We start from the raw sequence: 26,214 nt of genomic DNA on the forward strand, positions 1-26,214 counted from the left end.
TGGCTTTTACAATGGCGCAAATTGCAGAGGAAAATCGTGGTTTACATGGGCATGTAGACGGGCAACAACTAAGGAGCAAATATAGAACTCTGACAGGGCACAAGATCAAAAAACGAGACTAGAATTTTATGCGCCAGTTTACATACGCCATGCCCCTCCCATGATGAGTATTATATACAAACGTCAGCAAATTTATCGTCCTCAATCCTTCCTGACAAATCTTGACAGTGCTGGTCCCAAGTCCGCCTCCACCTCCTGTCTCTTCTTGTCCTTCAATTTCTGCTGCTCGTTCCATAGCTCGTCCACCCGCATCCTCTTCTCGTCGATGACGTTCTTCTTCCTCTGCTTGCGCAGGTACTTCTTCAGCGCGCCATTCTTGCCTCGAGCCCTCTTCCTGATCTCCTCTGCTACATCTGCCGCCGGAGCGTCCAAGTCCTTGTCTGCCTTTCGCTGCGCGTCGGACCGCAGATCCAGGTTGCCAATGAAGTTGGGATCCAGGGCAATCATCTCAGGCGAAAGCTTGTTCAGCAGACCCTTGACTTCGGATTCCTGCCGCTGCTTGGCCGTCTCGAAGGGGTTCGCTTCCAGAGCGTCAAAGTTGGCCTCGCCTGCGCCGGGGATGATGAGCGACGAGAAGCCCTGGTCGTGAGTTACGCCGAGAATATCTTCGAATGGACACCATCGGACGCGCTCGATGCGCTTGCCTTCGCCGCCCCATGTCATATAGGGGGCTTTTACTTTCTCCTGCACGGTGTTGTGCTTGTTGAAAAGGTCTTTCCAGATGGTGGTTTGGGTGCCCCATCCAACGGCTGTGAGGCCAGTGTCGGAGATGGCTACTGATGAGGCGGGCTGGCGGGTGTAGTAGTTGTTGACTTCTCGGAACATTCGTATATCCCATACGGCCATCTTGAGATCTTGCCCTGTTGACACCATGTAGCGGCCTTCTCTGTCCATGGCTAGCGATCGCACGGGGCCGCGGTGCGCTAGTAGTTTGACGAGGGGTTCTTGTGAATTGGGTGACCATAGTGTGACGGTGCCGTTTTGGTGTCCGACGTGGAGGATGGCATTGTAGGGGTTGTGCGCCATGGATACTGGTTGTCCTAGTTTTGTGGGCATTTCGGCGACGAGTTGGCCGACTGATGTGTCTTGATATTTGATTACACCGCCGGCTCCCTGAAAATGAACGATGTTAGTTATGTGACATCAATATCAAGTACAGTGGGAAAATGGGACTCACAATTGTTGCCAGGAGAAAGTGGTATGGCAGAAACTCCATGTGCGTAACCTCATTGTGCTTCCGCAAATTATGTAGCTCCACGCCATTCCTGTCGTAAATATAGACATACTTCTTTTGCGCAACGGCAAAGTACTGATTATTATGCAGCCACTTGACGTCGCGAATAGTCTCGCCCAACTGCAGCTCGCAGCCAAGTTTACCCTCCCTCCAGTCCATAGTCGCAACATGACCCTTGCGCCCAGCAAGCAGCAGCTCTCTTCCGTTCCTCGTGTAGTCGCAGATATAAGGACCGAGAGCGTCGAGCTTCAAGTCGAAGCGTTTTTGTGCCGTCGCGACGCCAATATCGGAAACGATGTCTTCTTGGCGGACCTTGAAGGTGCGTTCCATCTCGCCTTCGGTTTCAAGAAAACCACTTGTGTTCTCAAGAAGGATCTCGGCATCCTTGGCTCTTATTGCGGCATCTTGGTATTTCCCCTCTAGTCGCTTCATGTTACTTCGCAGCTTCTTGTCCTTGATGTTCTTGGTGTTGATCTTCTTGCCCCGACCGTAGGCCTTGTTTGCTTCTCGTATCCGACGAAGCTGTTGCCTTTCGTGCTTGGGCATGAGCTCCATTCGGGGCTTTTCCACGACAAGGGCGCCATTTTCGCGCACCTTGGGGATGGGCTCGTCAATCGTATCGACCTCCATTTTCGGGATGCCTCGAGGGAAAGATTGGCCTGTTGGCGAAAAGACGGGCTGGTTGATGGTGGTTAGTCTCTGCAATTGATGTTTGGATGCATTGGTTCCAGACAAAATTTCCCAGCAGCCAGTACTATCGCTGGATTTCTATTGGCCGCAGGTGCCGACGCTGGACCCGCAACCCTTTATCGATAGCCTGCCGCACAAAAAATTCCTGATAACCACAACCAACATTGAGAACCCCTCCATCACCGCCTACCCTTGCGACCCGAAGAAACAAGGGACCGAGAAAAAAGTTGACAGCAGAACTGTCTGCTTTGACTCACACATTTATTTTCCTTTGGGTCATACTTTTTTGACTGTACATTGGTCTGTATTCACCGTGGAGTCTCTTCCCTTCAGATTTAAAGCTGGGGGCAACGGCAAAATGCCTGCTGCTGTTGCGAACCATTCGCATCGCCCCACCACCAAGGTGTCGCACAAGCCGTTCAAGTCAAAGGCTGCTTCGAAACACGAACTGAGAGATCGTGCTAAAGGTAGGTTATGTCTTCTTGGTTCTTTTACCTTTTACTTGCAGTCGTGACGTATTAATGCATCTTTTCCAGGTCGGGTCCCCAACGAACGAAGCCAAAGACGGACACCACACCAGCAGGTCATGTCCAAATTCGACCGCCGAAACCAAGCCAAACAGGCTCGCTTGACCAAGCACAGAGAACACCTCAAGGAGACTTCAATCTTCTCCGGAAAGGATGGCGCTCCTCGAGTTGTTGCTGTTGTTCCTCTCTGCGCTGACGGTGATGTCAAATACGCCATCAAGCAGTTGAACGACAGCCTGGATATTGAAACACAAGTTCAAGACAGCCCGTTCCGAGTGTCAGTCGACCGATTTAAGCAAAAGCTCCAGTATATTCCTCTCCAGCGCGACCTGAATGCCTGTTTAGACGCCGCTCGAGTCGCCGATTTTGTCGTCGTGATCCTCTCTGCCAACGAAGAAGTTGACGCACTGGGAGAATTGATTCTGCGAAGTATTGAAAGCCAGGGCATGTCAACCCTCTTTACTTTGGTACAAGGCCTTGACAAGGTCGAACCAGCTAAGCAGCGACTATCCACCGTGGGATCTCTCAAGTCCTTCATCACCCATTTCCACCCCGAACAAGAGAAGGTGTACAGCTTGGATAATAGGCAAGAATGCTCCAACCTGATGCGATCGCTTTGCAACACGACGCCCAAAGGTGTTCGTTGGAGAGAGGATAGAAGCTGGATGCTGGCAGAGGACATTACGTTTGCAGCCAACAAGTCAGAGTCTACTATTGTCACTGGTGTGGTTCGCGGCCGAGGTTTGAAGGCTGATAGGTTGGTACAAATCGGCGATTGGGGAACGTATCAAATCGACAAGATTGTCGCTGCTCCCCTGCCAAAGCACGCCAAGAAAGGTGAGGATGTGGTCGAGGAGGCAGAATCCACCAAGGTCCTGGAAGAGCCATCAGACGATCGGGACGACTTGAACGAACTCGCCCCAGAAGATGTTGTCATGGATGCGGACGACGATGCCGACATGGTTGCCGAGCCTGCACCCAAAAAGGGAGTATTGCTCGACGAACACCATTACTTCTCTGACGATGATGCGGAGGAAAAGAAGATCAAAAGAAGGCTGCCCAAGGGTACTTCCAAGTACCAATCAGCCTGGTACCTGGATGATGTTTCCGACTCTGGTTCCGACTTGGAAGATATCGAAATGGATGACGGCAAGGACGATGACGAGGATATTGGCGCCGAAGACGGCATCGAAGGATACGCACAGCCAGAACCCACTGAAGCTGGTCCCTCTGAATACCCGCAATCTGAAATGATGGACGTCCCAGACGAGGCCGAAGATGCACAGCAACTAGCACAATATCGTGCCCGCAAGCACGACGAAGCAGAGGATGACAAAGAATTCCCGGATGAAATCGAACTGCATCCTCATGTCCTCGCCCGCGAGAGACTATCCCGATACCGGGGCCTTAAGAGCTTGCGCACCAGCCCATGGCAACAAGATGAGGATCGTGCCCACGAGCCCGAAGAATGGAGACGACTCCTCCAAGTGCCCGACTATAATTCATCACGCTCACGAGCCGTTCGCGAGGCTCTCGTGGGTGGTGTCCAGCCCGGCACCCGCGTCCAAGTCCACATCAAGGGCATCCCAGCTGAATTTGCCACATCCTACAAGAGCAGTTCTCCGGTGACGCTATTCTCTCTCCTCCGCCACGAGAACAAAAAGACGAACGTCAACTACCTGTTCAATCTGAGCACCGACTACGGAAAGTCCATCAAGTCCAAGGAGGAACTCATTGCGCAGTGTGGACCACGACGCATGGTCATCAAGCCCATCTTTTCGAACCCAGGCTCTACACCCAACGACGTTCATAAATTCTGCCGCTACGTGCACCCAGGCCAATCAGTCATTGCGTCCTTCATGGGCCCCATCACATGGGGTGCCGTGCCCGTCATGTTTTTCAAGAGAACAGCCCCTGGATCAACGAATGCCGATGGCGAGGAGAATATCGGTCTAAGTCTCGTGGGCACGGGTACCGCCTTGCCGCCGTCGACGTCTCGAGTCATTGCCAAGAGAATCATTCTGACGGGCCACCCGTACCATATCAACAAGAAGATTGTCACGGTGCGGTACATGTTCTTCAACCGCGAGGATGTGGAGTGGTTCTCGGCTCTGCCGCTGTGGACGAGAAGAGGTCGCACGGGCTTTGTGAAGGAGCCGCTTGGTACGCATGGTTACTTTAAGGCTACGTTTGATGGGAGGATTAATCCCCAGGATGCGGTGGGCGTGAGCTTGTATAAGCGGATGTGGCCACGGAGTGCGACTCCTATTCAGCAACCGTTGTTGGAGGGTACTGCTGCTAAGCAAGGCCAGAGTGAGGACGTCATGATGGAATGAAGTGATTTTTAAAATATGAATGGGTACAAAAGTTTAGACGAAATACACCTCTAGAGGTTACGATAGGCGCTTAAGTTCATTTTGTTGGGTTATGCATAAACCATACTCATCCACACGCACCACATGTGCTCGAATTAAACCCCAGCTACGTATCGCTTTTTATTTCCTTGGAATATCCAACTATGCTACCCATTTATTTCTTCTCCAGCTCCTCCAACCCAGGCGTCGGCCTCGGCCCCCCCTGCTTCACCCTCTCCTCCTCCGCACCACTCGCCTTCCACGCACTCAATATCAAGTTCACAATATGGTCAACGCCCACATCCTTCTTCACCTGCGCAAAGACCGTCGGGCCCCCCTCCCTCATCTTCCTCGCATCCCTCTCCATGACGCCCAGATCCGCGCCCACCGCCTCCGCCAGATCCGTCTTATTCACCACCAGCAAATCGCTCTGCGTGATCCCCGGCCCGCCCTTCCGCGGAACCTTGTCCCCGCCACTCACGTCAATCACGTAGATGATGAAGTCGGCCAGCTCGCGCGAGTAGTTGGCCGCCAGGTTGTCGCCGCCGGACTCGATGAGCAGCAGGTCCGTGGAGAACTGGCCGTGCAGGTCCTCCAGGGCAGCGAGGTTGGTGGAGATGTCCTCGCGGACGGCGGCGTGAGGACACCCGCCGGTTTCGATGGCGCGGATGCGTTGAGGGGGGAGGGCGGCGTTGCGGGTGAGGAATTCGGCGTCTTCGCGGGTGAAGATGTCGTTGGTGACGGCGGCGAGGCTGTACTTTTGGCGGAGGGCGAGGCAGAGGGCCAGCATGAGGGCGGTTTTGCCGGAGCCGACGGGTCTGAGGTTTTGTGTTAGTAAGTCAGTCTTGGATATGGATTTGTTGTTTGTACAGGTGTGAATGGTGTTTGGAGTAACTTGTGAAGCTAGGCGTGGATTGATGGATGGATGGAACTCACCCTCCGATACCAATTGTAAAAGCTCTGTCGGACCAGGTCCTCCCCTCTACAATGGGCATCTCTCTCCCGATGTAACTGCCCGGACCGTCCAAAATCTCATGCGAGTGGCCGTGTTCCTGTGCCGAAAACCCATCGTGTGAGTGCGACACGCCGCCTTCATGTGAGTGAGAGTGGGACATTGTTGTCGCTGTATGGTTGTAGTTTCGAAGTGACGAGACGAATATCCGGGTTTCTTCAAGATCCTCCAAGCGATCAAACTAATTTGACAAAATCCAGAGGAAGACAAAAAGTCAAGGGATTAGAAAGAGGGGGATGGATTCGCGAATGGCCAAGGTCTTATCGGCGACGTTCACATGGCTGGGAGCTTTGTCTCGCCGAAGCTGGCAGTGTAGTGGGGTTTTGGAGGGGCAGCCAACTCCCATTTGTCCAGATGTCGATAGGCAAAAGAAAGTCTGTGGGATCTTGGTGCTACCAGACTTGTTTCCATGAGCTCTTGTGGAGACGAGACTTGGGATGACGGAGCAAGCGGCCGGGCCCGGTGGTTGTGGTTGGTTAGGCTGGTGAACTGTGAGTGAAGGTTGTAGATATGAGACACGGTTCTGCAGGATGCTGGATTGAGAAGTAGATGCTGATGGAAATGGGTAGTTGCGGCATAAATACGGAGTATGCTTTGCTGTGACCGTTTTTTTTTCCGGGGGAATCAAGTGAGGAATGTGTTGGTTCGTTTCCTCAATGGGCTTCAAGACGTATTGGCCGTGATATTGATTTCGCCGAATAGAGTGTGCTGTCAAGAAACGCCGCCGAGTCTCTTCACAAGAGGACAAACACTTAGCTACGTCCAGATACATACTATGCAGCAGCAGAGGCCAAGATCGGTTCCAACAACCCATGCAATAACAGACTGCCATACATATTCGATCAGGCCCATGGTCATATGAGTTTACAGCCTTCGCAACACGCCAGGAGACAGACGCCCCCCTGCATCTTCTCAGTCACCTATGTAGCGTATCACCTTGCCTAAAATGAGTGATGTACGGGATATATGCGTCTATTGCGCTCGTAATCTACAACTCCATCTATCATACAAATTCTTTTTGGCACACAGCCTATACACTCGGACACATTTAGTCCATCCCATACATGCTTACACGCCCATCCCGCCCATCAGATCCCTACTGAGGAGGCGCTTGTGACGAGACCTCCGACATACCAGCCTGACTCAACGCCGCATCCTTCTTCTTCGCCATAAACTCTCCAATCTTGGCCAGCATCTCCTCCGACAGCTCTGGCTCGCCTTCGGTATCCCGTATTTCTCTCTGCCTCTCGTGGAACTCGTCCAAAGGCGTCTGCATAGACTTGAAGGCCTCGGAGCGACCCTTTCTGGCGGCCTCCTCCATTTCCTTCTGCTCGATGTACCACGGCTCGTGGCGGGTTCTGAATCTCGAATACTTGTTACGCAGCTCGTCAAGGATTTGGTCCGGCATGGGCGGCGTCAAGAGGCCGTAGTAGAATGTCCGCTCCTCGACCTGTTCGCGAACGGTGTCGGCCTTCGTGGCTTGAAACTCTGGTACCTGGACCTCGGGCCATGGTATAACCACATTGAGGCCAGGGACCAGACGATCCCACTTCTTGCCGTATTGCCAACGGTCGAGGGACATGTTGGAGGATTGCATGTTGGGAGGAACAGCTTTCAGCTGGTTGATGATGACGTCCCTAGTCACTCCGGTTTCGGGGTCTGTGAGAGGGTAAACGAGGCGAATTGATCCGACGGAGATGGGCATAGACTGTGACCGAGCTGGATTGTCAAACATGCCAACAGATAGCGCCTGCACCATGAAAGGTTAGCAAAATTGCAAAACTTCCTTCATATCAATGAAGAATCAGTCCTGTGTTCGTTTCAACATACTCTGTGGTGATTCTCCAACGTTACAGTGCCATTCTCAGCCTGCACATCCTTTATCCGATCAATCTTGCCCTTGTCAGGCCCATCCATGATAACCACCCTATCCTGCGGAGCAAGATTCAATTGTCGAACACCACCAGCCCACGCGCAGCGCTGCTCAATAAGCTGAGGCTTCGCCTGATACAAGCCATAGTTTGTCCAGTCCTGTCGCACTGTCTCCTTGAAAGCTCCATAGTTGTTATATCCCAAGTCTCGCTTCGGCGCCAGGGGTCCCATCTCCCAGTCCTCCATTCTGGCCTGTCGAGCATCCTTCAAGTTTTGTCGGACTTCAGAAACAGCGCTCCTTAGGGCTTGGCGATTTCGCAGTTTGTTGTCGATATTCTCCTGTTCCATCTGCTGGCGTGCTCGACGGGTCGCCTGGCGCTGGGCCTGGGCGGCTCGCTTCACGAGCTTCTGCATCGTTTCTCGGCCGTCAGCAGACGAGGCGAGGCTCAATTAATTCGGTATTCGGGATTGTTGCGATTTTCAACGACTGCCCATTCCCATTGGAAAGAATGAGGTGCCGCTGAGAGTGGTGTCGAGCAATGGCTGTCGCGTGCCAAGTGTTGTAGTATTTGGTCTGTTGGAAATTCTTGAGTAGGTCACGGAACTAGCCGGGCCGAGACAGGGGTGCAATAAAATGGCTGTCACGATATGGGTGTAGGGTATGCTACTATGCATGGCTGACATTCGAGCACGGCCACCTGTTCTTCAACTGTGTATTGTTACAGTGCATCAAGGCAAATATGGAAATAAGTTTCAATGTTGAATTATCTGCTCTCCTCCACGGCTAATATTCCTCCTATTTAGCCTGTGAAATCATACTGAACCATTTTCGGGTCCGAAGCATAGGGAAGTTATGTCTAGTCACGCCACGGTCCCGAACCAAAGCACAATATCCGATCAGCATAAGCTGCGTGCTCTATCCCCCACGTAACAGAAAGCCACACGCATTAGCGTACTGCCAGGTTTCGCGATTCAAAGCCCAGTGTTGAAATTAAAATGCATGGCGCATTCTTGATCGCTGGCCCGGCCTTCGCACACGTTTGCTGTCCGAGAACGCCAAGCTGCGTCAGACAGTGACCAGCACGCGCAAGCGCTTGACGAGTCGCACCAACCATTGGCCCAACTTAATATTCTCGGGAGAAAGTCCCGGCAGGGCTGACATTCAATGTTATCTTAAACAGGATGCCGACTGTAATAGAAAATTTGAGTCACGATGTGTAGCTAGAACCATGAGCAGGCTTTCATCGTCATGATACGAAAGCGCGGGTATAAGTCTGGTTGCATATCCAGATACAGCAATTCGCTTCCAAACCATTCCAAAGATTCAAATCAATTTCTCCTTCATCAATAGTACTGAGTAATTCCTCCACCAGCTCTTTTTCCATGCCTCATAGTCAATAGTCCTGCCCATCTTGCAAAATGCCCAGCCATTTCCTCGAAGGCAAAAAAATCATCGTCTCTGGCGCAGGATTCGCCGGTCTATCCTTCATCATTGCCCTCCGCCAAAATTGGAATCCCGCCTTCAAACCACCCCAAATCACAATCTACGAACGTGAAGGCCGTCACCTCCCCCGCAGCAGACAAGGATACTCCCTCTCCCTCCATGGCTTCGACGAGGATGGTGGCCTCGTGGCAGCTCGGGACATTGGGGTCCTCGACGACATGATGAAGCACGCTGTTTCTGGGACAGACAGTATTGGAGGGTTTCGTATATGGTCTAGTAGCTGGGCTCAAATGCTCTCCGTACGCTTCGACCCCTACAAAGATTTGCCAACGTCAGGAATGCGTATTATTCGAAATGACATGAGGGAGGTGTGTGTCTCTGCTGCAGAGAAATTATACCCCATTACGTGGAATACAATGGTTACTTCGGCCGAGAAACTGCCCAATGGACGAATTCGCACTCATGTCCGCCCATCTGAGTCTGGCAGGGAAGCCGACTCATTCACAGATGACTGCGACTTGCTCATCGCTGCAGACGGGGCACACAGCAAGATCCGCGCTTCCTTCAGACCAGGCGATAATCTAGAGTACGCAGGAGCCGTTCAAATGGGCGGTGTGGCCAGATTCCCCAACGGTCTTCCGGAGCTCGTCACCAAGAACTGGGGCATGGTCATCTCCGGTGAGGGAGTAGGATGCTTCGTGTCGCCTGTTGATGCAACTGGCGTGGTATGGGCACTCAGCTTCCTTGAGCCGCAAAGCACGAAAAAATATGACACGGAGTCAACCAAAGATTTTGAGGCTTTCAAGGATGAGGCCCTGACACGCGGGCACATGATTCAGGAGCCGTTCCAGACAATCGTCCATGCCACCGAACAACATTCATTATTCAGATTCCCCGCCCGGGACAAAAAGCCCTTTCCCCATGCTGGAGACGAAAACTTAAAGGGCGTCGTGTTCCTAGGCGATACGAATCACGCCGTGAGTCCGTTTGCTGGTAACGGAGCAAACATGGCCTTGAAGGATGGCGTTGACCTCGCCCGTCAGCTTTGCAACAGTCAGTCCATGGAAGAGGCGCTGGAGGCGTATGATAAGCTGGCTTTGCCGAGGGCAGAAAAGACACTCAAGCAGTCGCACCAGAGGATTGCTCATGCTCATTGTACGGGATGGTATTACTATGCGATGAGGGGGATGCTCCTCGCTGGAAGCACCGCCATGTTTTTGATGGGGCGGGTGTGATGCTGTTGTTCTGTTGATGCGTGTGTGGCTCTATACCCTACTCTTTGTTTTTTTCTTCCATATTGTTCGTACAGTAGCAAGATGAGAAATGTATGAAGATATCAATGGTGCATTTAAAAGCTTAAAGAATGATGTCCAGTTTTGGAGTTGAGTCGTCGTAAATGTTAGTCCCGAGCTGCTCATGCAAGTACCAGGGTCAAGCATGTGGGGCTCAAATCCACCATTTCTACCGCCAGCCGCCCAAAAATTTCACGTCCTTCAACTTTCCTCCTCAACCTTTCATCCATTGACACAAAGATTGCACGACGCACTGCGCACGCACGCAACAACCGTCTAACTATTTCGAATAGTACCAGCTAGCAATGACAATTCATTCGTCAATCGATTCTTCTGTTTTATTTCCCCGTGACTTGCACTTTGGCACTTTCGAAGCTTTGGCGATCTCTTCGTGGTCGTCAGAGTCAATATGTTGCCTAGATTGATCCCAAAATACCCTGCCAAGGGTTATTCTCTGTCGTGTTACAAAGTCTCAGCGTTTGCAATGAGGAACTTTGCGTCAAATCTATTCAAAGAGATACATATCACTGTCACCAGAATTTCGTAGTCTTCACCACAGGATGCCCTTTAAAAACTTGACTCGAAAGCCAAAAAGAGTTCAATATATTCCGATTTTGATTCTCATGCAACATCTATAATTCCTTCTTCTCAGACTTCTCTGCAGTCTGCTTCCCAGGCTGCGTCGCCTTCCCAGCCGGCTGAGCTACCTTTTCTTTAGGCCCAGCAAAGATCTGCCTCCCGAGAAACATGATGATCTCGCTGAGGAGGGTAATCACGCCAGAGCAAGCGAGTTGCCATGACGGGGCGCTGACACTACCCAGCGGCGCACGGGGGAATGATATGATCCATTCGGCGTAGTATGGGAACCAGCCGTACGGCAGCCAGAACATGGGCTCCTTGCCGTACCAGAAGGGGAGGAAGTACTGCGGTACTTTGGTGATGAGCATTCGAATCGCCGTGAGGTAGTTGTCGAATCTGGCTCTCGAAGCCTCCATTCCTTTCTCTGCAAAGTGAGGTGTGGTTAGCACTCGTAACCTGGATTAATCAGTTGGTTACAGTTTTGCACGTACTAGATGCATCGAGCTTCTCCAACAGCTTGTCATGTTGACGACGCAGCTTGGCCCATTTCGCAAACTCATCCTGGCTGCTCGTGGCGTTGAGGTCCCGACGGACCTTGAGGTACTCGGCCTGGAGCTTGCGCTGTTCGGCGGCTGCTTTGGAAGTCGATACGGGGAGGTAGTTGATCAAGGTCCATAGCTATCCAACGTCAGTATTGCTGATTCTGGTGGCACAATTTGGAGCCTGCCCTGCTTACCAGATTGTTAATCTGTGCCGCGCCCACGGCGTTGATGAACTGGGCCACCACCTCAACGGCAAAAATGAGAAACAGGATAGTCGTCATTTTCAGCAACAATATTGACAAGATCCGTTAGAATCGTGCCCGCCCGTTGCGTGGCGAGGAGTTCGAGTCGTCGTGGGGGTATGTCTCGTGCTTCTGAGTCCTAACGACCAAGTTCTGCAACGAAAGCTCCAGCTGTTCCGTCCCGCAACCCCGGTGCATTGAATTTCCGAAACCACCTCCAACAGCTCCCCTCCAAAATCTGTAAAGCTCCGCTACCCTATATGTCGACTTGAACATTCAACTTTCATGCCTGTTTTTACCCAGTATTTCAGATGTCGAAAGTCATTGAGAGCGTAAAGCGCATTATACAAAATGAAGATCCCAAACCCGTATACGACACAATTTCACATGAGCTTTCGCAAACATATGATCAGTACATGGGCATAGAGTTTCTTCCACCAGAGTTCGAACCAGAACTGAAAGGTGCCTACTTTTTCAAAGAGAACCACTTCCTCGCCCTATCAAAACTTCGAATTATCCAGGCATTTATCGTGGCTCGTCGGATTCTAAATCAACATCTAAACCAACCCGGTAGCGTACTCACCGATGATGTGTGGAAAGCCACCAATGTCCTACTGCTCTGGGACTCGGAGCACCTCACCGCCGCAAACACACGCAAACGACTCATCCTGAATTCATCACTCACAGAAACTGAACGAAAAGAAGCTCTCAAAAAAGACGCTTACTTCATCAACAGTCTCCTGTCAAGTGATTTGTATCGACACACAAAGTCGCCCGTGCTATGGGCTCACAAACGCTGGTTATTTCGCCAAGAGAGGCAGGCCCAAATGCCAGTAAACCTGGTGCAGGACTTTGAAAGCGTCATTCACCTCGCAGCAGACAGACACCCCATGAACTACTATGCCTGGTCATATGCGAGGAGCCTGTTCTCTTCAAGGTCAGGGGAGTGGGGCCCAGAGACGGTACAAAGGTTTGTAGAGATGTCGCATAAGTGGTGTCGGCTTCATCTCAACGACACATCGGGATGGTCATTCCTGATAGTCGTTGCCGCGGAATTCCCACGACACGCAAAAGAGATATTTCAAGAGACGACCACGCTTGCGAAGAGGTATGGCTGGCGCGGAGAGGCGATTTGGAACTTTTTACGGACATTGGTTCTGCTTCCTGTCTTGAGGGAGAATACGGATGTGACAAAGGGCTTTCACGACCTGTATAGTAGTGTACGGGGTGAGATACAAGACGGGACGAGTTGGGATGCAACAGTCTTGGATAGGTGTGCGAAATGGGTTGATACAGCTGTTAGTAGGGGAACGTGAGACTTTCAAATGGTTGGACTGCATTCCACCAACGACGGTTGTTTGATCAACACATGTGATTCTCTCCGGTTGTACAGTCTGTGGTCCAATGTATTTGAACATATCCAAGTATACACTAATACAGCTCAATATGCCTCAGCACACAACGCGATATGCGGTACCATTCCCTGTTTAAAATACTTCTGACCCCCCACTGTACGTATATAACAGTTAATGTTAATTTAGCAGCCACGGTGTCTTACAAAATTCCACAAGGCAGTAGATTAACAGAAATGAAGCTGGACCTAGACATTGCCTTGAATCTGGTCTTGCGAATACAGTGGGGGGTCCAACGTATCTGAACAGGGAAAGGGAAAGGTATCGCATATTGCGTTGTGTGCTGAGCCATATTAAGCTGTGTTAGTGTATACTTGGATATGTTTAAATACGTTGGACCACAGACTGTATGAGCTAGCTATTTAGTACCAAGATAGCAGATTGATGATACAACACCAAGAGCATATCTTGTTTGGACCGGCAACCATGTGGAGGTGAAGATGTCCTTGAGAACGGGTATTGCTGTGGTAATGAAGATTGATGGTGAAACAACCATGGCCACTTGACGCGAGGGAGACTGACATGGCCGGGAAATTGCACTGAAAAGGGTCTGAAACAGTAAAGACGACGCATATGCTTCTTGACTGACAGAAACACCATACAGGATTGCCTTGGGAGTGCAGTTGAATGTGGCGGCAGCATGCCGTAAATACACACATTTGACGGTAGCATACAGAGGCCGTAAACCCGAAAGTCTGATGTCGTGGCAAACGCGGCTCTTGCCCATGTTCCAGGGGCTGAGCTCAGAGCAAAGATCTGCAAACAGGTGGTATTGTTGACATTTGTGTCCGATTATGATGGGCAAAGATTGTCGTGTGAGTGCCGATCCAGGTGTTTTAATTTAGACTCCCGCCCGCTGTAGAGGAGATCCGTAGCAGAGACAAATATGAATACCGCAGGTGAACTCGACCGTTTCTCAAATATCCACCCATGGAAGTAGTTAATCTCCGAAAGTTGTTGTCGTTAGACCGCTCTCACCTTGAGCTTGCCCATGGCATCATGTCGGCAGCCATGAGTAGATTTCCGGAACGGAGTGAATACAGGCACCAATAGATTAGAATTAAAATTCAAAGATGACCCCCGACGCGCATAACTTGGCTTGAGTAGCAATACCCATCATTGCAAACATAGTACTCATGTTTGTGGTGTCAGGGGCTACAATTGATGCTGTTTTGCAACTGGCATGTGCCATCTGTGCCAAGAGACCCAGTGACGCAGATTTCAGCGTCCATATGGGATTTTCAAGGACAGGAAATGGACAAACCGCTTTCCTTGCGGGACCTGGTAGGTTTAGCGCGGGGAAAACAGGGGAACCGCTCGGCTGGGGCCAAAAGACTCAAGGCTGTACTTATTAGCATCATCATCAGAGTCTCCTTCAAGGGATCGATCCTTGTGCGGCGACCAAATTGGAGATGGTTGGTGGGTATGTGAGTTGACGCAGGGGATGGGTCTGGATCTGCTCGAAGGGTACGGAGTACTGCGTGATGCAGATGTAGACGACTTCAGCGAACAAGCCCTTGCATATGCCATATGGCCACAAGACCTTTTCACCAGTTGAGTTATGAAATGGCGTTTACCTTTGCCGTTACGGAGTACGGCAACAGGGACTCGCAGGCAAACAGGCCACATGTCCAGCTGAAAGCAATGTTATAACACTCGGCGGACAACTGAGCACCGTCGTCTCCAAAGCGACAGTAGAGTGTTAACGAGCGGCGAAGTGCGGATTCGTGGAAACAGTGCTCAATGGAATGCCAGCGCTGCCTCTGACCAGGACGGGATGCTTGCCTTCGCACCAAAGACAAGTCAATTTTGTGGCTCCCTGGTTTGGCAACGATGCTTGTCCCTTGACAAGCACGTGTGAGCAGTCCCTTGAGTCGTTCGCGTCCAAACAGCACGAAATCCAGCTGGAGGAGGCATCGTCTTGGAGGAAATTAGCCGCGACAATCAGATACGGTGTAACAGCTGAGGGAAGAACTGCATGATCCCACAGAGTACATGAAGCCTGGGATCGTCATGACTGCAATGCAACCTGAATTGTGATGGTCGTGACAGGTTAAGGTTACTAGCGTCGCCGCCAGCCACAAAAAACCACCGAGCGACCAGGCCAGGACTGACTGGCCCTGGCGCTAAAGTATCTCAACCCAGTTGAAACAAGCCTTGATCAATAGTCAGCAATACCAAGGGACTCCCACGAGGGTTGAAATGCCGTGTCAGACTGATTACACAGAGTAAGGTCTGCCCTTGCTTGCAGCATGATACGCTGGGGTTCGTGAACAGAAGCAGCGACTGCGGCGGAAAATCGTGGACGTGGTGATTACGATTGATGCAATGAGCTGAGTTCATGAACCACTGGATTTCCAACTAAACCAGACAGCAAATGGATCCAGGGGTTTTGGTGCGCGGCGCCCTGTGCTGAGGATTGATGGATGTATGGAGGAACGGAGTCTGGAGTACAGTATGGAGTTCGCAGCACACAGACATTTGTCGTACAGTCTGTGGTCAAACGTACCTAGGTATTTGAACACATTCAAGTATACACTAACACAGCTCAATATGTCTCAGCACACAACGCGATATGCGATACCTTTCCTGGGTCGAACACTTCTGACCCCCCACTGTAAATCAGCCAAGTCGAGAATGCAGGTGATACGAGACGCCACCGATGCACAAAGCATGCAGCCAGCAGGACATCTGGAGGCTCGTGTGGTTCCTGCCAGTCTGGGTCTTTGTGCTCACCAGCTGGCACTGAGCCATTGTGAATGCACATGTGTGCATTAGTAACGAGACATTCGCTTGCATAAGCGAGCAATTTGCGGCAATGCCCGTAAAAAAAAAAAAAAGAGTCAAGAAAACAAAGAAAGAAGTATGAAGCAAGATCCGGCACCAAGGCATCGATTCCTTTTTTAGAATTGAGTGATTTCGGTTCAGGCCATTCATACAAATTACCGACATACGAAAATTGATGTCTGGTAAGCTTGGTGCAGGAGCATCCTTTGCCCTAGTGGACGACTCCCCAACCTTGGGGCCACCTTGGCGCCTGGAGCTGTGGTTCAACATTGAATGTTTCGTTTCGGAGCAAATGGCCCAATTGTGCATCTGGCCGTTGACGGATTGAACGCATCAGACCAGACCAGACAGACACTTGCTCCATTATCATCGGCCCATCTCCCTGTCAAAACAGGCTGACGCCAGAGGTCCACTTGGCAATCAGGGTGGCATCAAATGTTCTTGTTTCGTGGAAAACGTCGAGTGACAAGAAGTCGGCGAGAAGATTCGAAGACAATATTTCAAAACAGCGAGCCAGATCAAGATATCCATCGGGCCCGGGAATTGATTCTGAGGCTTGGCTGGGCTGTTTTTTGCGCTTCTTCGAAGATCACGTACAGCACGTATCTGTCTCTTTTGATAATGACAATAGACTCGGTTGTTCCTTGGTTTGGTCTTGGTCTGGAGCTTGCGACCCGCACCGCCCATCCTTGGGTCTCTTTGGTCTCTCTTCCCATCTGATCCATTCTCTGATCCTCTCTGGCCTATCTCTGACCCATCTCTGGCCCCATCCGTGGCTCGCTTTGGCTCCATCAATCACCCTCAACCCGGCCAACCGCTGGCATTCCCCTGATGTGTCTGGTCTGTCTCTCTTCTCAACAAGAACTGACAGGGTCTCCCTGCCACCACCTTGGAAGAACCCCCGTCCATCCGATGCCAAGTTTGGAAGTGATTGGCATTCGTCCAATTGAGAATGCTACTCAACCCGGGGATGGACAACCACCTCCTTTACAAACTCGGCCAGTCAATCTTGGAGTCGTGGGTGATCCTTGCTCGAACCTCTCCTCTTCGTTCATCTCCAGCATCGTCCCTGGACCGGGACGGCTTTCTCCATCTTCAACCTCTCTTCATCATTTGGCTTCTCCTCCTCTTTGTCCTCCTAGATATTCATTCCGTGCATCTCATTGTCGTGCATCTTGCCCTCTCGTTTTGGTTTTATTTTCCAGTGTAATTTTGTTTGTCTTGTTTGCATCTGTTGTGCATTGTCGGGATCCAAAAGCAAATCGGGTTATTACGCCAGCGAATACTCATTTCCTTGTTGTTGTTGGGACTGGATTATTGCCATTGGTTTCATTTTCACATTGTAGGTCGCCTTTGCAGTTCGTATTGCTCCCCGAGAGTGTTGTTTTGCTAACCAAAATCCGGCGCTTCCGCCAGCAGACTCGAACAATTCTTGCCAGGCATATCGTGTCATTCTTCGACTCGTTTTCACTGAGCAGCTCCTATCAGGCTGGAACTTGCCATGCTTCGTCATAATCTTTAATTGCATAATTCGCTGTCTGCCGTCGAGAGTCGAATTCCTTCCAAATAGATTTCGCCTAACTTGCTCTGACAAACCTATCCCATGATCGGATCGAAGCCGCCGGTTTGTACCACGACTCCTTCGCCAATTGCCACGCCGTGTCCGTTGGACCGTGGTCAACCTTGCCAATTTGCCGAGGGCAGATAAGTTGTGTACCACAACTGACTGCTTCACAACCACGCCATCATGATTCCGACTGTGGTTGTACTACAGCTGGCTTTGTGGACGTTCTCCGCATCGGCCTTTTATCCTTACACGCCATTATGGCTCAAGGAGAAAGAGGACCTTAACCTACTTGGGGAAGCCAAAAGAAATGCAGTAGTAGAGGCTGAAGATGAGTTGACGTTTAAAATCGAGAAGAAAGCACAACAGGTTAGTAACTGATGCACCCCGAAGCCTGCCAGCCCAATTGTTGCTGATTCCCACCCGATGCTAATCTACGCTGCAGAACAATGAGTCCCCTGGCCGATTGGCAGCGAAGCAAGCTGTCTGGTTGAAGGAGAAATATAAGCACACTCGCACAGGAGCGTCTGTCGACAAGTCTGTGGAACGAAGAGCAAATTCGTACAAAATTATGGAAGCCTCTCAACCAAGTCAATCCATGGCTGCTGGAATCGACCAGGACGGAACCGACTACTCATACTTTCTGAAAGCAGGCCTGGGGTCTAAAGGCAAGCAGCTGTACATGCTGATCGATACTGGCGCTGGGTCCAGCTGGGTTATGGGCTCCGGTTGTGCCGACTCGCCTTGCTCGATGCACACGACTTTTGGCAAAGACGACTCTAGCACACTATCTGACGGCGGCAAAACCTTTTCCATCTCATACGGATCTGGAACCGTTCAAGGCACCCTGGTTACCGACACAATAAGCGTTGCAGGCATCAGTTTACAGTATACGTTTGGCCAGGCCTCGAAGACCTCGGACGATTTTGCTCATTTCGCTTTTGACGGCATTTTGGGCATGTCCATGAGCCAAGGTTCTAGCGATAATTTCTTGAAAACCTTGGCGGATTCTAAGAAGCTTGACAAAAACTTGTTTGGAATACACCTGAACCGGGCCGCAGATGGGTCAAACGATGGCGAGATCAAGTTTGGATCCGCAAATTCCGACAAGTATACTGGGGACATTAGCTACACGTCCGTTGGGTCAAAGGATGGAGATTGGGCCATCCAAATCGATGACATGACATACGACGGCAAGAAGGCTGGCTCAGGAGGCGTCCTTGCTTACATCGACACTGGTACTTCATTCATCTTCGGACCTCCCGATCAAACGAAAAAGATTCACAATGTCATCCCCGGATCTGAAACCTCTGATGGAAAGACGTTCACTGTTCCTTGCGACAGTAACAAGTCTTTGACTTTCACGTTTTCCGGGGTTGACTACAAATTGTCTCCCAAGGATTGGATCGCACCAAAGGACAGCTCTGGCAAATGTACCAGCAACATTTACGGCCACGAGGTTGTCAAAGGGTCTTGGCTCCTGGGCGATACGTTCCTCAAAAATGTATACACAGTATTTGACAGAGATGAGAAGCGAATTGGTTTTGCCGTTGCGGCCGGCTCTCAAGGCGGATCGAGCTCCAGCTCGAGCTCCAACTCTCCCAGTGGCAGCAGTTCGCCAACTGAGACAACTGTAGGTCCTACTACTGGCACTGCAACAACACTGACTACCGGTGTGACAACTCAGCCTGACGCATCCACACAGTCAAAACGGCCACCTCTTGGTCTAAGCGGTCATGAAACGGGCACCACAGGATCTGGTAGTGCTGCCACTAAACCGACGGAGACTCCAAAGTCTGCAGCATCAGACGTTAGCCCACAACAGGACGCCAAACTAGCTGTCATCGTGTTCTTCGCGGGTTTGATTGCCCTGGTTGCTTGAAGACGGCAGAGCGCTGAGTACTACAAGATACTAGGCGACGAGGCACCAGCCTAACCTTAAATATAGAGTTGGCCGGTGGATCGTCAACGGAACAAGAGCAGAGATGATGTTTGATACCCATGTTACCCACACGAATGAGCGTGATGGAAGTTTACAGCCAGTAGTGCTGGTACGGTCTTTTGGAAGTGGTTTTGTATATTTGTACAATATTTAATGTGACTCTAAACACAAGACGCACCCGAGCAGTGCAGATTTCATTCAATTTAGCCATAATATACGGTTTGGACTAAGTATCTGATTATTTCGTGGGCGTGAACCAGAAATCATTATCACTACCGCTGTCTCGCATCGTTGATACAGGCGTAGTTGCGAATTCATGAGCCGTAGCAATGATGTTCAAATCAGACGTGGAGTATTATGTACCTATTGTACAAAGTACCAGGAGTATGTCCAGGGTTTGGGCCAAATTTGTGCTTGCCCCTTTTTCATCGCAGCGTTAGCATCACGTTGTGGAACATAATCAACGGGTCGTGCTGGGGGCTGTTTGCGGCTGTTGCTTGTCGGCCAATCATGGTGCGGCTGAGGTCTGTGGCCGACCGACGTCACGCCAAGGCGCTGTCCAAATGCCTACTGGGAGCGGCGACTTGGGCATTGACTTGACATGGATGGGTCAAGTCACTCGATGCATGTGTCTGAACTCCGTATGTACTTCCACATCCATGCCTGAACAGTAAGCAGTTAGAGCCTTGCTGTCCGTTTGTAGCCGTCATGTAACTTCAATCAATTTACTTCATCTTCAGGATCTACATCTACACCACAGCGTTTTGTATCTCTCTCGAGGAGTCGCCTGCCATTCCTTTCCCGCCCATTGCCCGTCAGACTTGGGCCCCTTTTGAAAAATTCCCCAACAACCCAGGTTTAACCCTTCCGTATACTTACGAACGACGAGCGCATCATCCCTATTTTGTTCCGCCTGTCCCACCAAAGCGCATTCCAATTGCGCAGCACAGAAGGGGGGCCATTGGTGAAACGCCAGCATTTTGCCACAAAGCGAAGATGTCTTTGGCGAGCAGCCGCATTCCCTTTACTTGAACTATGGCCGGAGCCAAGAACAATGGCGAGCCGAACGGGCACGAAGAAGATCTGGGCTTACTAGCCCATGGCGACGGCGACGGCGACATCGTCTTCGACGCTGATGAGGATATAGTCGTCTACGAGGGGAAGCAGGAGCACGACAGCCATGGTGACGAAGTATCACCGCCGCCGCAGGCAAAGATGCCGCGGACGCCGAATCGAGTGCAGTTCGATTTAAGTCCCGCCGTAATTGGGGAGTCGAACGGCTCAGCGCACGGCGGGAGGAGGTCGTCGTCGGAAGCGAGCTTCGAGTTTGACGATGATGTGGAAATACAGGGCCACCACTCGCATCGGGTGCCGCTGCTGACGGACATGGAGGCACCGAGCGTTGCTGTTGCCAATACTCTTGGGGATGGACGAGACGACGACGGCGAACGATTGGAACAGGAGATGCGTCGACCAAAGTCGGGTCTCAAATCTGCGTTTATGAACATGGCCAACTCGATTATTGGCGCTGGCATCATTGGTCAGCCGTATGCCCTTCGACAGGCTGGTCTTTTGTCCGGTATACTCTTGCTGGTTGGGCTGACGGTGGTGGTGGACTGGACTATTTGCCTCATTGTCATCAACAGCAAGTTGAGTGGTACGAGTAGTTTCCAAGGCACCGTGGAACACTGCTTCGGCCGCCCTGGGCTCATTGCCATCAGTTTGGCACAATGGGTGTTTGCTTTTGGTGGCATGGTAGCGTTTGGGGTTATCGTGGGAGACACGATTCCTCACGTCCTGGTTGCGATCTGGCCAAGTTTAGGGTCGGTCCCCGTGGTGGGACTCTTGACGGACCGAAGAGTTGCGATAGCCGTGTTTGTAATGGGCGTGAGCTATCCGCTGACTCTGTATCGAGATATCGCGAAGCTGGCCAAGGCGAGTACCCTGGCTTTGATCGGTATGCTGGTCATTGTGTCGACGGTCCTGATTCAAGGCTTTTTTGTGCCTTCTGAATCCAGAGGCTCGTTCAGCACGCCTTTGTTGACGGTAAATGGAGGTATATTCCAAGCCATTGGCGTAATTTCATTCGGTAAGTCGTTTCAGTCACTGTGGTCGTGAAGTCAACGCGCTGATAAATGGACAGCTTTCGTTTGTCACCACAACTCATTATTGATCTACGGATCTCTCAAAACACCCACGATCGACAACTTCTCCCGCGTCACCCACTACTCCACGGGCATATCCATGATGGCGTGTCTTGTCATGGCCCTAGCCGGATTCCTCACGTTCGCCGACAAAACCCTCGGCAACGTCCTCAACAACTTCCCATCAGACAACAGCATGGTCAACGTCGCCCGTCTGTGCTTCGGGCTCAACATGCTGACCACGCTCCCTCTGGAGGCGTTTGTCTGCAGAGAAGTGATGCTGACCTACTGGTACCCGGACGAGGAGTTCAATCTCCGACGGCACCTCATCTTCAGCACGGGGCTGGTAGCTTCCGCCACGGCCATCAGCTTATTGACGTGTGATTTGGGCGTGGTCTTTGAGCTGGTTGGCGCGACGAGTGCCGTTGCCATGGCGTACATATTGCCGCCGATGTGCTACATCAAGCTTACGACCAAGAGCTGGCGAACGTACGTGGCCTACGCGGTGGTTGTGTTTGGCATTGCCGTCATGGTGATCAGTGTGGTCCAGGCAATTGGCAAGATGATCCACGGTTAGTCGTCAACTCTTCTTCCTGTCCGGGTATGTAATGACTAACATGGTGTAGGGTCCGAAACGACAACACAGTGTGTATGATAAGGAGTAAAGTGTATTATAGATGGGTGGGAATTTTTGCATAGCACACAGCATTGCAGGGCAAAGGCAAGGATCTAGTGATCCCAGAGCAGCTTCACAGCTCGAATTTGTCATGCATCAAGCACAGCGGCGTTGGGGTATAGACCTGATAATATAAAATGGTTCACAAACGACACTGTCCTTTGCCAACTACAGTACAAGTCTGAATCCCATGTCCATCCATCAGAAGCAGACGTAATTCCCAAGAACACATACCAAAGCTCATCGTCGAGGAGACCCTTACCAGCCAGAAAGCAACTACGTCACATCGCAGCCCCGCCTCAAGATCCAGATCCGACGCAGACATATCACGAGCACCGCCCAGGCCCTCTGCACGTCACATCACTGGAGGAAGACGCCGAAGATACCCATATCCCCATCAATCTGCGCACGTGTTACACATCGCCAACACAAACCACCGATAAGCACCGTAGGACAAAAACCTCAATAACACCTGTGCCAGTCCAAGTCCCGCATGCCCATCAACCCCGCTTTCAGGCAAACGTCCTACAAAGGACCCTTAATACAGCCAGCACATCCCATCCCCCGTTCAACGAACCACCACCTCTGCATTTGCAACCTCTTCCTATCCCATCCAAGTACACCACCAGCAACAGACTCCAAAGTACAGCGTCAGCAACACACTTCAACATGCAGCCCGTCAACTTCAACCACAACTCCTGCCCAAAGTGCAGCGCCAGCATCTCCAACGGCGGCAAGACCTGCTCTGCTTGCGGTGCTGTAAGTTGTCCCTCTCGTGAACATCTGTCTGCGTGCCGGTGTGTCAAGCTGTGAAACCAGCAACCTTGAAACTAACTGTACTAGACTTGCCCCAACTAAGCATACGGAACGGGACTTTGTTTGTTGACGATGAGAATGATGAGACGACATCTACGGCGAGCAATGATTTGAAGAGTACGAGAGCGGCTTGGAGGTCTAGGTACTGGAGGGCTGACATGATTTTTTGATGTGGTCTGGTAACACAGAGCAGAATGTACTAAAGAGGGAGTGTTGGCAACGGCAGTGGGTGCTTCACAGAAGACTACCTAGGTAGATAGATTGAACATTGAGTGCAGAGATGCGTCACTGAAAATCACCAGCCAGGGGAAACTGAACATGTGAACAATCACAATTTGTGCTCTAGAATCGCAACAATAAAAAAAAGACGCAAAAACAAAAAGATGTATCATGTAGCCGTCCTCCGCATGCCGCGAGTTGGCACTGCTCAGTATGCGACCAATCCATAACTTACACCCTTCTTCTCTTGTATTCTGCACTCCCCTTGATCAATCATCTCCCGCTCCAACAGCTCACATAAAACACGCCCGAAGAAACATCTGGCCCGCCTTCCTCCGTAAAGCAACAAATACTTAAAAAAATAACTAGGCGTCCCCCTTCCCCAGTCAAAGTAGACAAGTGGCCACTTTTCGACTTGGTACAGCTCTCGCTGCCGCGCCCATATTGCAACTTCGATTTCCATTGTCGAACCACATGACAAGGCTGGAGTGTCGTCACATCAAGTCCACGAGCGCTCCGAGCCCCCTTCATTAGTTCAACCGTTAGAGCCGTCCGTGGTTTCGCGAAAAACACAAACATAGAGGAAATATCTAGAGAGTTGACGCGCAAACAAGCTTCAAGTCGACCAAGTGTCCACGGGCAAGCAAGACGCAGATTAGACAAGATATCAAACTCCAAATTCCGAAACCTAAGCAGGCCAGAGCAGCCTGCACATCTATTGCCGTTTCCAACCCAAGTCATCCGAACTGACGTGGCAAAAGTTGAATATTTTGAATTGGAAGAATGATTGAATGGCAAGGGTCATTGTGCCGAAGGAAAAAAGAAACATGTCTGGTGCTTTCGGTATAGACGGGCTCGCGGGTTGGCCACTTTACAGACCAAAGCATTTGGACTTCTTCTTCTGCTTCTTGCCGTGAGCCGCCAGAGCAGCGCGGGTGGCATGCTCGAATACCTCGCGGACACCCTCGTTGGTCTTGGCTGAGCATTCGAGATAGCTCTTGGCCTTGATAATGTCGCACTTTTGCTTACCCTACACGATTCGTCAGACAAACCTCATGCTTGTTCGAGCGTCTACTGCTTCGTCTCGATTCATAGCCAAACGTTTCTCTGGACTTTTGGCATGTGCTTGGGCATTCTAGACTTACCTCCTCTGGGGTGACGGGCTTCTGGTCAATCGCGTGTAACTCAGCAATGGTCTTCTGGTCGTATCGCAGATCCTTCTTGCAGCCAACCAAGATGATGGGGAGTCCCTGGCAAAAGTGGGCGACCTCGGGCATCCACTAGGATTGAGAACATGTTGTTAGCCAAGTTCTGGTATCTCCTCAATGGCAGCAATATGAGTCAATGCATGCATAAAGCAGCTTTGTCAGAATCGGCAGCGCCTATACATACCTTCTCTTCAACGTTTTCGAGGGAATCGGGCGAGTCGATAGCGAAGCAGATCAGGACAACGTGGGTGTCGGGGTAAGACAGGGGGCGGAGGCGGTCATAGTCTTCTTGTCCAGCCGTATCCCACAAGGCCAGCTCGACTCGAATGCCATCGACTTCGACATCGGCGACGTAGTTCTCGAAGACAGTAGGAACGTAGACCTAGGCATGTGCGTCAGCAAAACCATGATGCAAGCAGGGTGACAGCTCAAGTTGGTGGAGTTGGTTGAAGCTGCATGATTGGTGATGATGTTGTCTGTGGTATTATGACGCAGCTGCGTAGCATCGGTATGGTAGATTTGACCGAGTTCTAGTGCCCGCGAGCGCAAGAACTTGGTGTGCGTGTGTTCGCGGAACGAAGATTGGAGTGGTGAATTCGAGGACAAGCCCTTGTCGGGGTTCAATTCCTTACCTCGGGGAAAGTACCCTTGGAGAAAACGCTGGAGAAGTCATTAGCAAAATTATTGGATGAGCCGGTGAGATGCAGATGATGATGATGAGATTGTCGGCGATGGTCTTGGAGGTGATGGCGGCGGAGGGCGGATGGACGTTCATTGCATCAGGGGCAAAGGACGTCCAAGGTGTTGCATAGGTGCGGGTGCAGAGATGATGAAGCAGCCACCGAAAGGTGATGCGAGGCTCGCAGAGGGACGGAGGAAGAGCACAGCAAACTTACATCAACAAGCAGGTTTTACCACAAGCACCGTCACCGACGATGACGAGCTTTTTGCGGAGTTCAGCAGCCATGACTTGGTTGTGGATTCTGAAGTTGTGAAGGCAGAGCGAAAGGCACGGAGCTGTTGAGATGCACGGAGGGAGGAGTTGGATGGGACAAGTTTTGGATGGGGTGGAGGAGCAGAGCAGGTCTGGTGTACAGAGCAGAGCAAGAAGAAGGAGGGAGGAAGGGGAAGAGGACCAGCAGGACAGGACAGGACTGAAGGCAGGAGGCGGAAGTACGGAGTAGGACCTGACCAGTTAGAAGTCGAGATGGACGGACACAGATGCAGCCGCAGATTGCAGCAGACATCAAATGGGACTGGACAGCACCTTGAGGAGACTTTGGGTGACGGGAGGCAACGACGCAACGCCTGTCAGGACGGGGCGAGCTGTAGAGCCTAGCACGTCCAGCTGGCGGGTGCAATGTTGGCCTGGCAGTTGAAGACGGCGGCACTCTGCGACATGGCAGGCTGACAAGCACCAGACCGCAGTCGAGTCGACTCGCAATGGGCGCACTGGGGTCAACGGGGGCTGGGGTCACGGGCTGGGGCTAGGCTGCCTCAGCGGTCACTACCCAGGTCTGGCACTTTAGGGACCAGACGCTAGCCAGGCCAGGCTATGTTCGGAAAGCCCAGTGCCTGCCAGTGGCCTGCTGTATTTT

General features: G+C 51.3%; 12 protein-coding genes across 12 annotated transcripts; 5 read left to right on the forward strand and 7 right to left on the reverse strand.

Annotated features, from left to right (window-relative positions):
- Positions 1–201: 201 nt before the first annotated feature.
- Positions 202–1,924, reverse strand: VFPPC_03403 (small nucleolar ribonucleoprotein complex subunit; the record flags this gene model as incomplete). The annotated part of the gene is made up of 2 exons (XM_018282909.1): positions 202–1,173; positions 1,238–1,924. The coding sequence occupies 2 exons, from the start codon at positions 1,922–1,924 to the stop codon at positions 202–204; spliced, it is 1,659 nt and encodes a 552-aa protein (XP_018147577.1).
- A 418-nt stretch (positions 1,925–2,342) lies between these two features.
- On the forward strand, positions 2,343–4,847 carry VFPPC_03404 (pre-rRNA processing protein Tsr1; the record flags this gene model as incomplete). Its single annotated transcript, XM_018282910.1, has 2 exons — positions 2,343–2,451; positions 2,521–4,847. 2 exons carry the CDS (start codon positions 2,343–2,345, stop codon positions 4,845–4,847), a joined length of 2,436 nt encoding a protein of 811 aa, XP_018147578.1.
- A 193-nt stretch (positions 4,848–5,040) lies between these two features.
- On the reverse strand, positions 5,041–5,980 carry VFPPC_13462 (urease accessory protein ureG; the record flags this gene model as incomplete). Its single annotated transcript, XM_018291239.1, has 2 exons — positions 5,041–5,683; positions 5,802–5,980. 2 exons carry the CDS (start codon positions 5,978–5,980, stop codon positions 5,041–5,043), a joined length of 822 nt encoding a protein of 273 aa, XP_018147579.1.
- A 111-nt stretch (positions 5,981–6,091) lies between these two features.
- VFPPC_15648 (hypothetical protein) lies at positions 6,092–6,691 on the reverse strand (the record flags this gene model as incomplete). The annotated part of the gene is made up of 1 exon (XM_018293401.1): positions 6,092–6,691. The coding sequence occupies one exon, from the start codon at positions 6,689–6,691 to the stop codon at positions 6,092–6,094; it is 600 nt and encodes a 199-aa protein (XP_018147580.1).
- A 282-nt stretch (positions 6,692–6,973) lies between these two features.
- Positions 6,974–8,163, reverse strand: VFPPC_03405 (KOW motif containing protein; the record flags this gene model as incomplete). The annotated part of the gene is made up of 2 exons (XM_018282911.1): positions 6,974–7,627; positions 7,708–8,163. The coding sequence occupies 2 exons, from the start codon at positions 8,161–8,163 to the stop codon at positions 6,974–6,976; spliced, it is 1,110 nt and encodes a 369-aa protein (XP_018147581.1).
- Positions 8,164–9,168: 1,005 nt separating this feature from the next.
- Positions 9,169–10,428, forward strand: VFPPC_03406 (monooxygenase; the record flags this gene model as incomplete). Its single annotated transcript, XM_018282912.1, has 1 exon — positions 9,169–10,428. One exon carries the CDS (start codon positions 9,169–9,171, stop codon positions 10,426–10,428), a length of 1,260 nt encoding a protein of 419 aa, XP_018147582.1.
- Positions 10,429–11,117: 689 nt separating this feature from the next.
- VFPPC_03407 (CHD5 domain-containing protein) lies at positions 11,118–11,887 on the reverse strand (the record flags this gene model as incomplete). Its single annotated transcript, XM_018282913.1, has 3 exons — positions 11,118–11,488; positions 11,556–11,742; positions 11,801–11,887. 3 exons carry the CDS (start codon positions 11,885–11,887, stop codon positions 11,118–11,120), a joined length of 645 nt encoding a protein of 214 aa, XP_018147583.1.
- Positions 11,888–13,618: 1,731 nt separating this feature from the next.
- Positions 13,619–13,987, reverse strand: VFPPC_17509 (hypothetical protein; the record flags this gene model as incomplete). The annotated part of the gene is made up of 1 exon (XM_022429212.1): positions 13,619–13,987. The coding sequence occupies one exon, from the start codon at positions 13,985–13,987 to the stop codon at positions 13,619–13,621; it is 369 nt and encodes a 122-aa protein (XP_022285761.1).
- A 3,012-nt stretch (positions 13,988–16,999) lies between these two features.
- Positions 17,000–17,257, forward strand: VFPPC_15649 (hypothetical protein; the record flags this gene model as incomplete). Its single annotated transcript, XM_018293402.1, has 1 exon — positions 17,000–17,257. One exon carries the CDS (start codon positions 17,000–17,002, stop codon positions 17,255–17,257), a length of 258 nt encoding a protein of 85 aa, XP_018147584.1.
- Positions 17,258–17,794: 537 nt separating this feature from the next.
- On the forward strand, positions 17,795–19,493 carry VFPPC_03408 (aspartic-type endopeptidase (CtsD); the record flags this gene model as incomplete). Its single annotated transcript, XM_018282914.1, has 2 exons — positions 17,795–17,980; positions 18,057–19,493. The coding sequence occupies 2 exons, from the start codon at positions 17,795–17,797 to the stop codon at positions 19,491–19,493; spliced, it is 1,623 nt and encodes a 540-aa protein (XP_018147585.1).
- A 1,095-nt stretch (positions 19,494–20,588) lies between these two features.
- Positions 20,589–23,231, forward strand: VFPPC_15650 (amino acid transporter; the record flags this gene model as incomplete). Its single annotated transcript, XM_018293403.1, has 6 exons — positions 20,589–21,642; positions 21,697–22,269; positions 22,324–22,346; positions 22,412–22,489; positions 22,554–23,132; positions 23,217–23,231. The coding sequence occupies 6 exons, from the start codon at positions 20,589–20,591 to the stop codon at positions 23,229–23,231; spliced, it is 2,322 nt and encodes a 773-aa protein (XP_018147586.1).
- Positions 23,232–24,279: 1,048 nt separating this feature from the next.
- On the reverse strand, positions 24,280–25,583 carry VFPPC_15651 (small GTPase-binding protein; the record flags this gene model as incomplete). Its single annotated transcript, XM_018293404.1, has 5 exons — positions 24,280–24,438; positions 24,554–24,688; positions 24,801–24,998; positions 25,249–25,276; positions 25,513–25,583. The coding sequence occupies 5 exons, from the start codon at positions 25,581–25,583 to the stop codon at positions 24,280–24,282; spliced, it is 591 nt and encodes a 196-aa protein (XP_018147587.1).
- Between the last annotated feature and the right edge of the window lie 631 nt (positions 25,584–26,214).

The sequence above is a fragment of the Pochonia chlamydosporia genome, chromosome 2 (assembly GCF_001653235.2).
Source record: "Pochonia chlamydosporia 170 chromosome 2, whole genome shotgun sequence".
NCBI classification, from domain to species: domain Eukaryota; kingdom Fungi; phylum Ascomycota; class Sordariomycetes; order Hypocreales; family Clavicipitaceae; genus Pochonia; species Pochonia chlamydosporia.